At 34.1% G+C, this 12,571-nt stretch overlaps 1 protein-coding gene and 1 pseudogene across 1 annotated transcript; one reads left to right on the top strand and one right to left on the bottom strand.

Annotated features, from left to right (window-relative positions):
• The first annotated feature begins 3,797 nt into the window (after positions 1-3,797).
• On the top strand, positions 3,798-4,656 carry LOC139881103 (serine/threonine-protein kinase AFC2-like; annotated as a pseudogene).
• A 906-nt stretch (positions 4,657-5,562) lies between these two features.
• On the bottom strand, positions 5,563-6,051 carry LOC139881102 (uncharacterized). Its single transcript, XM_071865630.1, has one exon. The coding sequence runs from the start codon at positions 6,049-6,051 to the stop codon at positions 5,563-5,565; it is 489 nt and encodes a 162-aa protein (XP_071721731.1).
• Positions 6,052-12,571: the final 6,520 nt, after the last annotated feature.

Genomic DNA, 12,571 nt, shown 5'->3' with positions numbered 1-12,571 from the left:
GGCCCCAAATGAGATTCCAATTGAATTTGTTTAAAATTAATTTAATCAATGATAAAAAAGTCATAGCAATTAATTAAAGGAAAACAACAACAATAATGATGAATATAATCTATATTGGAGGTGTGTTGAGAAATTTGATTGGTTCATTATTAATGGTTGACTATATTTATTAGGTATATTAGAATATCCAACATCGATCTTTCACCAAAATGCTAATTGATTTTGATCGTATTCAAAAAATCACTATATATGATCTTAAGCTTTTGGATAAACATGTGAACCTTTAAATGGTATCAGAACTCATTAACTAACATAAAAAAATCTTGGTCTTTTCGATGCTGTAAGTTAACCTAAACGGTCTATGTGTGCTCTACCAATCGTCCTACACGTTGCAAGTTAATTCAAATGGGATTGCGTGTGAGGGGGCGTGTGAGGTATTGATAGAATGTGATGAACCGATTTCCACAGCAAGAGAGACAACACAAACACAATCCAAGAATAACTAACTAGTTCTAATGACTTGCAGATAAAGAAAACTCAATCTACAGAAACTAAATCGATGATCTTTGCTTCCATGACATAGATTTGATGATTAAATACTAAAACATGGGTTTTCTCATCGGGTTTGGGGTTGGAAATCCTAAATAAAGCTAAGGTTTGGTCGATTTAAGTGATCCTAAGTACCAAAATGCAGAAAGGTCTTTAAAACTGATAAAAATAGTGAAGAACTTGAATGCTTTTTTGATTTTTCATTCACAGCTCGTGAAGAGTAAAGTTAAGATTAAGAGACTTTATATAAACAGTCTCATACAACCTTAGACGTTATTAATCTAATTACAATTACTAGAAATTAAAATCAGAGGAAATTTCTTATAAAATCAAATAAGGAAAAGCAAAACAGCTAGTGGTTTTTGGGACCACAACCTAAGAAAATGCCACATAGCTCTATCAATCCGTATTTCTTGATCACCCCTTCTCTTCTTACCTTTTTATCTTTTCTAGAAGGTAATTGGTAATTTTGATGCATTAAAACTTCATTTCTTCTTCAAATCTACAGATTTTGCCTAAAAACTTTAAAAGTTTGACCTTGAAGTTGATTTGTTGTTGCAGGCATGATAGATGATTCCAACCATTGCAGAAAGTTTCTAAATGAGCTAACAAATGATTCTAAATAACTACTTCTTCATAAACTTGACTAGAAAGTAAAATAGCTACATGACTTGTTTAAATTTTTACGGAAATACCAAAGAACAATGACCATCTTCATCCTTTCAAGCTATAACTTTGCAAACACCTCCACAACAACTTTTGAAAGCACAATGTAGCTTATCTGGATCGAAAGGAACGAGAAATCTATGCAGCATACAAAATCCCCAATTTCTAGCAGCAAACTCAAGAACACAGCTGATTGAGCTTGCAGATTTTTCGTTACTAAGTAATTTATAAAATTGATTAAACTATTTGATTCACAATATCTTATATAATGAATCTAGAGCTTTGAATCAACTATTTTCATCAACTATTACGAAAGAACGACTAAACCCTAATTTTAGTCTGCGACAGACTAAAACGGAAAGTTCTAAGTTACTGTAGCATTGCCATAAACGGAAACCCTAACCTTCAAATTAGGCGTTTTAATTTTGGGGAATTGTAGATGAATTGATCGAAGAGGTATTGTAGCTGACGTCTTCCTGAATATTTTGGCATGTCGCATGAACTCCGATTAATCGTATCGCTCCGCCAATTGTCAATTGCATTCTCATTCGACAAGCTTTCAGAAAAGCCGGCAATCTCTGACTTTTAGTACAGCTACACCAAGATCCTCAACTTCTTCACGATATACATTTGAGTCCAAACCTGCAACAATGTTCTTCTTCTTCTCTCCATTTTCTGAATCGAACCTGAGCCCATTTCCGGTGGCCAGTTTCAGGCCGGACTGACTGAACTTCATTTTAAACACTTCTAAGAATGTTTTTACAGCAATTCATCCTAAAACAACTCATTGATTTTCATTCTTTCTCTTTTCAAGCTTCACTTTAACTACATTGTTTTTTTTCTTCCCCTTCTGCTCAATCCTGACATTCATTAGACTTTCCACAACATCTTGGATTGCTGGCCTCACGAAACAAGCTAACTCAACAGGTATATGGGTATATTTTGCATCGACATTTACTAAAGTGTGAATTGATTTATAAACAAATTAATAAAACCCTATTCTTGAGCTTCTTTCCATTAAAAATGTCGATGGCAACAAAGTGGCACTTAGCGTGACCGTGCTTTCTAGTCTTGGATCTGGAAACTTCAACGACCATGCAAGGACGACCCTTGATGACTATGTAGTCATTCTTGCGGATGGTACCAGCTTACTTTGTGCAAATTTTGGAGGCGTCAGCGTCGGCCTTTGGCTTGAATCTACGACTTTGTTGCTATCAATCTACGACTAAGGTTAATACTATTCTATATAGTATAGTTCAAGATGAAAGGTGGCTTGGACGTTGAAACTTCCACAACTTTGTAAGGACGGCCTTTGATGACGATTTACTCATTATTGCGAATGGTACAACCTTGTCGTGGGTAAGTTTTGGAGGCACCGGCATCGGTCTTTTACCCGAGCTGATGTTCCTCGTCCGACATGATTGATTTGATCAATCTACGGCTGAATAGTATTCTATGTGATAGTGCAAGAGGAAATGTGACCGAAGAAGAAAATGAAAATACACAGCATATCTATAGGATAAATAATACACACTATATATATAGGATAAATTCCGATTCCAAACCGTCAATTTGTGTCGTTTTAAGTATATGTCATTTTAATTTATTTACAGTTATCAGTTGGTTGCTCACGTATTTAGAGAGACTTGTGAACCCAAGGTATACACGGGTTAGAAATACAATGTTCCTCTCTCTTTTCATAATTAGGTTTTCCAATTTAGGAATTTTTTCCGTATTTTCTAGCCGTATGATAAAATTATATGTATGCACTTAGGAATAGGAATAGAGGTATATAAAAACAGTAAATTTTAATTAAAGTTTCGTGCAAATAGCACATAGAGTTTCGTGCAATTCAAAAAAAGGAGTTTCGTGTAATAGCTCCACCCCTAATACAAATACCTTTACATTGTATGTCGGTTTTGGGAAAAAAACTCCTATATTGAAGTATGATAGACTGCATAGAATTGATCGATTATATATAATAGTAACTGTTAATTAACGGCAACCGACCTCTATTGCTGGGATATATATACACTTATATACTACTATGTGAACTATATTCATTAACCAGGGAAAACACCTTTCAATCACCAGGTTAAATAAAATCCAAGTTCATATTTATGTTCCATGTGATATGTGATCAATTCAAAATTGTTGATGATGATATGTTCTTTTAGGTTTTGTTATACTTATCTTTCGATGGAATGAACTATAAAGTAGATTGATTTTGATAATCCTGTTTTGATTAATTTATTGTCTAAATTAAGTTAATCCCACCGACCGATCAAGTTAGGGTAAGAAGATTATAAATAAATAGGTTCATGGAGACGAGTTATTTTGCTGAGCTTTCTCACTCACAGATGGATCATCGCCGTCCACAGAAAAAAGCTCGATTAGATATTGATGATAAAGATGGACATTACATGTTTGCTATTGGAGAGAATTTAATTCTACGGTATAAGATTCTCGGGTAAATTGGCGAAGGAACATTTGGTCAGGTTTTGGAATGCTTGGATAAGGAGAAAAATAAGGTGGTTGCATTAAAAGTTGTTCGGAGTATTAAGAAATACCGAGAAGCAGCAATGTCGGAAATCGATGTGCTCCAGCAGCTTCTTGGCAGAACTGGAAGTCGACTTTGTGTACAAGTACTCCAATGGTTTGAGTACCGTAACCATATATGCATCGTGTTCGAGATGCTTGGACCGAGCTTATATGACGTTCTTGGGAAGAATAACTATCGCCCATTCCCAGTCGATATTGTCCGGAAGCTTGCTAGGCAGCTATTAGAATGTGTAGCATTCCTGCACGATGACTTGCGCCTCATCCACACTGACTTCAAGCCCGAAAACATACTTTTTGTTTCTCCAGAGTATGTAAGAATACCAGATAATTATTACAAGGCTGTTAATTATCGACTGCCAAAGTCAAGTGCCATTAAGGTTATTCATTTCGGCAGCACCGCTTATGATAAGGATCAAGATTGTAATAACTACATTGTCTCGACCAGGCACTACCGAGCTCATGAAGTCATTCTTGGACTTGGAGAGTTATCCATGTGATATATGGAGCGTTGGTTGTATTTTAGTGGAACTTTGCTCGGGAGAAGCTTTATTCCGGACACATGACAACTTGGAGCACCTAGCTATGATGGAAAGGGTATTGGGATATCCATTACCCGCCATGAGGTTGAAAAGAGTAGACCGACATGCTCAGAAGTATATAAGAAAAGATAGATTGGACTGGCCAGAAGGGGCCACTTCTCGAGAAAGTATTAAAGTTGTGACAAAGCTACCTCGTCTCCAGAATCTGATAATGCAGCTGTATGTAGATGATAACTCAGCTGCTAGAGATCTAATGGGTTTATTGCAAGGTCTGCTAAGATATGAACCTTCTGAAAGGCTCACCGCTCGTAGTGCCCTTAATCATCCCTTCTTTCACTAGAGATTTGTATTGGAGATTATGTCACACTTCATCAACAAATACAAACTTAAATAGAAAAGTATATATCCCTATATATAATTTATAAAAATAATGAAAATGGCGTCGATCCACATATTATTTTTACGTTCCTATCGAGATTCGAATCTTCAACTATAGACATGTGTGTCGTAATTCAAGACGTCTCATCATAACCATTTTAGGGGGCTACGACTGCCCATGTTGAAAGCAAGATCCACCACCTGAGGCATGATTCTTGGACCAAAAAAATTTGTAGACAAAAAAGGCTCATTTTGTCCACAAAATCATTTGTCCAAAAATCTGTGGGTGTTCTAGTATAGTAGAATAAGAAAAACTACTATCCCGTGTTAGCATACCACAACCAACCGCCATACAAAATTTGACATGTGATAATTGTTATTTTTTTTTTATTTTATTAACGACGTGTTTGGTGTATAGTTTTATGTTATGTTATATTATATTTAGTAATAAGTTTAATATGGTATTGTAAGATAAAAATTAATATATATTTTTATTTTATATTTTTTTAAATCCTAAGATAGATTGATGAATCGTTTACGGAAAAATATTAAAAATATTTATTAACCAAACACTTCATTAACTATAAAAACTTAAAAAACTAAAAATTATCACATGACAATTTTTATATGGCCGTTGATTGTTGAACAACCTGCTCATGTGTGGGATGCAAGTTTTTGCTTAGTAGAATTTCACATTATCACCCTATACCAACATAAGTCTGTTAGAAATATCAATTTTCCCAACAAAATCAAGTATTTGCCACATACAACTTGACACGAACTCATGTTTTGCACATTCGTCTCTTTTCTTTTGATGAATCTGATGTGATGTGATATGTTTTTTCTTTTTTTGGCAAATCGATTTGTATTAAATCAAATCAGAAAGTGTTACAGTATAGAGATGAGAGGAGATTCCGTCTTGCCAATTGCCTTTTGAATTTGCAATACTATGTGCAAGGTTGTTTCCCTCTCGTCTAACAAAAGAAAGATTACATTCGTCGAAAGAACTAGCTAGGCTTCTAGCATCGTCTATTACATTACAGCAAGAGAGGAAACAAAAAGATTGTCCATTGATGGCTTTCACAACATTAGACGCATCAGATTCAATACAAAAATGTATAACTTTACAAAAAGAAGCCAACTCCAATCCTACAAGAATAGCTAGAGCTTCAATACCTTGAATATCACCTTTGGCTGTTGTATAAATTGCTCTAGAGCATAAGACTCTTCCATCATGATCCTTTATTGCGACCCCAATCCCCATCATACCATCCGCAAAGAGAGCGCCATCTACATTCACTTTGATTGCATTTGGTTCCGGCCTGGTCAATTTTGTTACTGGTCTAGGAGGAGTCATATGGAGCAGCTTGGAAGTGAGGTGAATCTATGCTGTGTAGTGATGAGCAGTGAAGAAACTAGCAGAGGGCAGTCGACAAAAAAGATCAAAATAAGCACCATTTCTATTTTGCCAAATCTGCCATAAAATACTACACATAAGATCTTTTTCATGTGACGATAAGCTGCCAAAATTATGCAGAATCCACAACACAATAGCATAATCAGTATGGGGGAAAGTTGATAGATTCTTAGGGAAAAGAGACCATATTTTCCTAGCCCACACACAATTACACAAAATATGCTCCATCGTTTCCTCCTCTAAACCACAAACATGGTATTTTGGATCCGCTACAGGCACGCCTCGATTTTGGAGATTAACACGAGTTGCTAGAGCACAGTGTCCAAGTTGCCAGAGAAACAGTTGCAGATTTGGAGGAATTTTCATTTTCCATGTTGAAATTTAGGTGTTGAAGGAGAAGAAGAAATGAAGTTGAAGAATATTTGAATTTTGGGATCTCCGGACTATTAGAAGGGAGAAGACAAAACGGCATGGATTCTTGCGTTCTGTGCATACAGGCTGCTGTGCCAACAGGCCTCGCCTTTCACCTCAACCCAACTGGGCCTCCACTTCTGTTTGGCCCACTGTCCTCAGCAGTCCAGTGTTGCTGCTGTTGCTGTTGCTTCTTCTTCAAGCAAGCCAAAGACTTCTTCTTCTTACACAAATATGGGCATATTTTCAACAACTCTAGTCATTCCAACCCCATACCAATTACATGGCACAAGTATGGGAAGTGATTAGATGGTAGAAGCATGGTCTTACCATTTTGATTGTAATGACAAAAGTATGGGCTTAGATTAGATTGATTTAGTACTTAATTTCTTTCTTTAATAGTTTTTCATCACAAATTGTAATATAAATACAACATCATTTCCCATTGTAATATCAAGTTGAAATCAATAACAAAAAAATAGTTCTCTCAATTCTTCACTTCCATCTCCAAATTTCAACATTTCATAATATTTTCCAGAACTCCTTATGGCCTTCAGAGAATGAATTTCTGCCAAGGACTGATCGAGCAACAAAAGCCACTCCGAACCGAGTAAACCCCATTCGTAATGTGAGGCCATGTGAATCGGTCCGCCGAGGAGACTGCACTGAGATGAATATTTCTGGCTGATGTGGTATGTTGTTGAGGAAAACGTTTTCAATTATATCATGCTATATGATGCTACTATTGTTGTCCGTTAATATTCATATGAAAATACTCGATCCATCTTTGAATAGATGTCGTTCTTCATATTTTTACGCACATCAATATTTATAATCATGATGTTTATTTTTTCTTTAAGATTACAATATTACTCATACTTTAATTTATCTAATTTAACAAATATGTGATATTCTCATTCCACTTAGTAAGGGATAAATTGGAAAATTTACACTAAAAATTCCATAAGAATCCAAAATAATAATTATTTACAGACAAACAAATTTCTCCAAAACGACATCTATTCGTATACGGAGGTGGTATTTTTTTTTTTTTACTATTAAAGATATATTAATGGAGAAGAGCAAAAAGAAAATCCAAACACAATAGAATTGAATGATTAATGCCAAATATTGGGCATGCTAATCGCGCGTCACGTTGAAATTACTAAAAATTATTATTAAACTTTGATAAAAAACTTTTCTGTTTAAACGATTATGGAAACTAATAACCATTGCATTTCTTTGAAGTAAGAATGAATTTAATTATACATTTCGATTCACACACGTACGTGATGTGTATAGATCGCAAGTGATGATTGGTACATGTAAGCATCCAGATAGACTTATATTGTAAAATTTGGGACGTGTACTAAATATCCGATTTTGAAAGGTAGAACAAACAACAAATCGTTTTTGTCACGTACAGACAATAGTTAATTTCTCAAGTTTTTAAGATAAAATATTGCATAATTGTACCCCCAAAGACCACCATTCTATCTTAATTAGAGTAGTTATGGTAAACTAGTCGTATATATAATTAATCTACCAATTTGGATTGCTCCAGATATATTTAGCTAAGCTGAGAGCTTATTTGTTAAATAGTTTTACAGTTAGGACGTTGACATAACAACGCATTCATATATATCATCATCTTTTTCATCTTCAAAGAGCTTATAATCACATTTAATAGATTATATAGATAGCCATGTCAGAGCCTTGTGACGATGATAAGTTTGGCGACGACTACCTCTTGCTTAAACCAAAAGAAGCAACTTGGTTAGATCTTGGTCGGGTGTTGTTTTCCTCTGATTTGAGTAACAAAAGGTTCATCGAGTCTCCAGAAGAACGGCTGAGAAATTGCGAGCGTCGATGGGTGATTCTCTTGTCGATTTTCGTACAAAAGCTCCTTCTTTCCGTGGAATATCCCATGGCCTCCATTGGAGATATGCTTGAATGGTGGCTAAACATTTTGGCAAATAATGGAGGTCTTTTTAAGCTCGTACAAAATTTTATTAGAGGTCTCATCTTCTCCTTCTCAATTTTAATTTATTTTTTCTGAGAAATTGACCAAATTTTCAACATGTTGTTTTCTCTTATATAAGATTGAAAGAGTATTTATTTGAAGATATGTACCTAGTGGAAAATTATATATTTGGAGACTAAAAAATTAAATTACAAACTTGGCCTATAATTTTGATTTGTTGGGAGAGTAGTACCATGGATTCTTCAATTTCTTTGCTTTGAAGAGAGTTACATGATCGATACATATTTTTCTTTTGCTATAATTATTTGAATCATGACATAATGTAACTATGCTGATTAAATCTTAACACATAAGCAATTGTAGGAATAATGTTCAAAATTGATTTTATATATACTTTCATTTCTTCCCAATATTATATTATGTGTGTGAATGCAATATACTCCAATATTAATCAATTATTTTCAGTCTCATTATTCGAATTTTAGAGCTGATCAACGTCATGTGAGAATTAATATTTATATATGGTTAATTAATAAGTAATCAACAAGCAGGAAAGGTTGTGAAGCCAGAAAAATCAGCGGCAACATACACATCAGGGATCGGAAACTTAGACAGACGAATAGAATTGGAGAAAAGCTGGAAAGAAAGAGATGATCATGAAGACAAGTACAGAGGATCTCTTTCATTCATGGCTTCCAAATTGTCCTACGAGAATCAAGCCTTCATTAAATCCGTTGTGGAAGATCATTGGGAGGTCAGTCAGTCATTAATTAATTAATTTAGTGATCACATGGTTAGTAAACTCATTCCATTTTAAACCAGATCGATCGATTGGAATTATTTTTTGAATGGTCTCTATGTGTATTCTTCTTTGCGACAAAAGCTAGATGATATATACTACATGTTACTGATTTGTATCTCCGTGCGTCATATTAATATTTCACTCATCAATAGTGTCCTAACCGGTAGATATATGACATTTGAACCAATATATATACTTGTTGTTACCTCACTAAGAGTAAATTTTGATTGAAAGTGGAAAATATTTTTCTTAATTTTCCTAGAGGTTATCACATTGTTTTGGTAAAGTTATCTTATTGTTATCTATAAAATCGATCAAAAGTGGAAAGATAATTAACATTCTTTCCATTTCCATAATGATATCAAAGAAGTGACATTATTGTGACTTAATGAAGAAGTTAAGTACCTGATGAGAGGTTAATATTTCCATTACATGTTATCTCGTCGTAATGTTTTTTTTATTACTATTATTTGTAAAATATTGACGTAACATTATGGTGAATTTTATGTTTCTTCCCTATTTTCACACAGATGAAATTTTTGGGGTTCTTCAACTGCTGGAATGGTAAGGGTTAAATTAGTTAATTAAACATTTTGTTCTTTCATTATATTTTCCAAATTAAGGACATAAATTACTGTGCGATTAACTAAGTCAAGCTCTTTGCATAAAACGATTATTGATTATGATTGCTAGCCTGTCCTTGCTCAAAATGTTTAGACAGGTGATAATTATTTGTAGTATAATATATCCAGTTTAATAATTCAGAGTTATTAAGTAAATAATGGCAGATCTTATATATATAATCCACTTAAGGGGCTTAATAATATTTAATCTATTGAGTAATATCTTATGTCAAACTAGATCATAAAACCAAAAACTTTATCCACTCAAGCAAAGACAAAAATGCGTGTACAGCCTAATTAAATAATGTAATATTGCTCGGTTGATTTGACAATTTTACGTACTCTCTTGACCAAAAGGCGAAAATTGATTTCGTAAATTTAAACGTGGAAGTAAAGGAGTTACTACTCATTTGGCTATAAATCTCTCGTTTACCTTTCAAATTTTTGTAACTCAAAAGATTTGATCTGTACCTTAATATAGTAATTAAGTGTGAATTAAGAAAGCTTAGACGTACAAGAAAACTTAATATAATTAAATAAAATAACCCTAGTAATGATTTATCTAAGTACTAACTTATCTTTTAATATTAATTTTAATTAAATAATTATGATTCACAGATTTTCAAGATCTCCCTTCAACACAAGCTTTCATGTTCAGAGATACAAAATCAAACCCTAACACAATAATCGTAGCATTTAGAGGCACAGGACCATTTAATGCTAACCAGTGGCGGACCGACGTCGATGTGTCATATCTCGACCTAAAAAACGTCGGAAAAGTCCACAGTGGCTTCATGAAAGCTCTTGGGCTTCAAAAATACAAAGGCTGGCCAAAAGAAATTCCACAAAGCAATGGAACAAAGCAATTTGCATATTACACCATTAGAGAAAAGCTGAGAGATTATTTACACATTCATAGGGATGCCAAGTTTATAGTAACAGGGCACAGCTTGGGCGGAGCATTGGCGATATTATTTGAGGCAGTGCTGATGTTCCACGAGGAGGACGCGTTGCTTGAAAGGTTAGAAGGGGTGTTCACATTTGGGCAACCGAGAGTTGGTGACAAGGTGTTTAGTGAGTACATGGAGAAGAATTTGAATAAGTATAATGTCAAGTATTTCAGATATGTTTACAACAATGACATGATGCCTAGGTTGCCATTTGATGACAAAACCCTATTTTTTAGACATTTTGGACATTGCATCTACTACAACAGTTTCTACAAAGTAAAGGTACGTCTCAAAAGACCGTTATATATTCTTAGGATGGCAATATGTGTTCATGTTCATTTGATTGCTCGTGTTTGCTAATAAAAAATTTGTTCATGAATAGTTCTCGTTTAAATACAATCATTTACAAATTAACAAATTGTGTTCATTTTTTCACAAAAATCAATGCAGGTGGTGAAAGAGGAGCCAAATAAGAACTACTTGTCTTTGTTATGGGTGATACCAAAGTATTTGAACGCTGTATGGGAGCTTCTAAGAGGTTTTATTATCCCTTATTTAAAGGGCTCAGAGTACAAAGAAACTTGGTTTGAGGTATTTTTCAGGTTAATTGGATTAGCAATTCCAGGATTATCAGCTCATGGTCCTCAAGATTATGACAATTCCACAAGATTGGTGTGGCGCCCGCTCCCGACCCCACCTTAATAGGACCGAGGACGGTGCCAACTATCCATTCTTTATCTTTATTTATCCAATTATTCATTATTATTAAACATAATATCAAATATTATATCCAAGTTGACACAATAATTATTACAGATTAATATAAGTTGTGAAAGTATTATCTTAATTATTCAAATAACACACTAAGTAAATGACACGAAGAAATCCTAATACCGCGGCGCCCACCTTATTCTTTCTCACGCACTTGTCACCGTACCGCTAAGTCCTTCGTGTCGAAAGTTACCACACTAGCCTGAAGAGAAAGAAACATGTTTTGTAGAAACCGTAAGCTATAATGCTTAGTGAGATTTTCGTTTTGAGATAAATCTCGATGTTTAAATCATTTCAAACTTTATTTTAATATCATATAAAGAGTTTTTGAAAACCATACAGGAATCTTCATATTATATTCTTAAAATAATCGAACCCAATCAATGAAAATCAAATATGGATCCCTAACAATAGTAGCTAGCTAATGTAGCGATCCTGTCTATCATAAAGCGTACTCCACCATGCACACGGGACCTAAACTAGACATGAGGCTAATATCTAGTAAGGAATACCATCTGCGCAGACCTTAATATGGATCATATAAGGACCTGGTACTCTATAAGAATTGGTCAATCATCTGTGACCGAATTAAATCTACGGGGTTTGTTACATATTATACTAATAAAGAAAAATATTGCTTGAGGATTTTTGAAGGTTCTCTCTAGTTTTTAAATCTATATAATTTTATTTATATGTATAAAATTGTATAACTATGCCATATTATTCAAGGTTGATAAAACATCGAAAAATTCGATAAGGATTTATATGACATAATTCTTAATTGATAGCAATTAAAATATTCATGTAATGAGAAATAAAATAACTCATATGTAACTCTACCGTCCACGAATTTTATAAACGTGATAAAAGTCGTCGACTATTAATACTACGTCTAATTAAACTATTTCGAGAAATTTAC

Source organism: Rutidosis leptorrhynchoides, unplaced genomic scaffold, assembly GCF_046630445.1.
Source record: "Rutidosis leptorrhynchoides isolate AG116_Rl617_1_P2 unplaced genomic scaffold, CSIRO_AGI_Rlap_v1 contig114, whole genome shotgun sequence".
NCBI lineage: Eukaryota > Viridiplantae > Streptophyta > Magnoliopsida > Asterales > Asteraceae > Rutidosis > Rutidosis leptorrhynchoides.
Note: the sequence above shows the minus strand (reverse complement) of the source record. Positions and strands in the feature narration are given on the sequence as shown.

Coding starts and splice junctions, on each gene's coding strand:
- LOC139881102 (XM_071865630.1), bottom strand. CDS start 6,051: ATGACTCCTCCTAGACCAGTAACAAAATTGACCAGGCCGGAACCAAAT.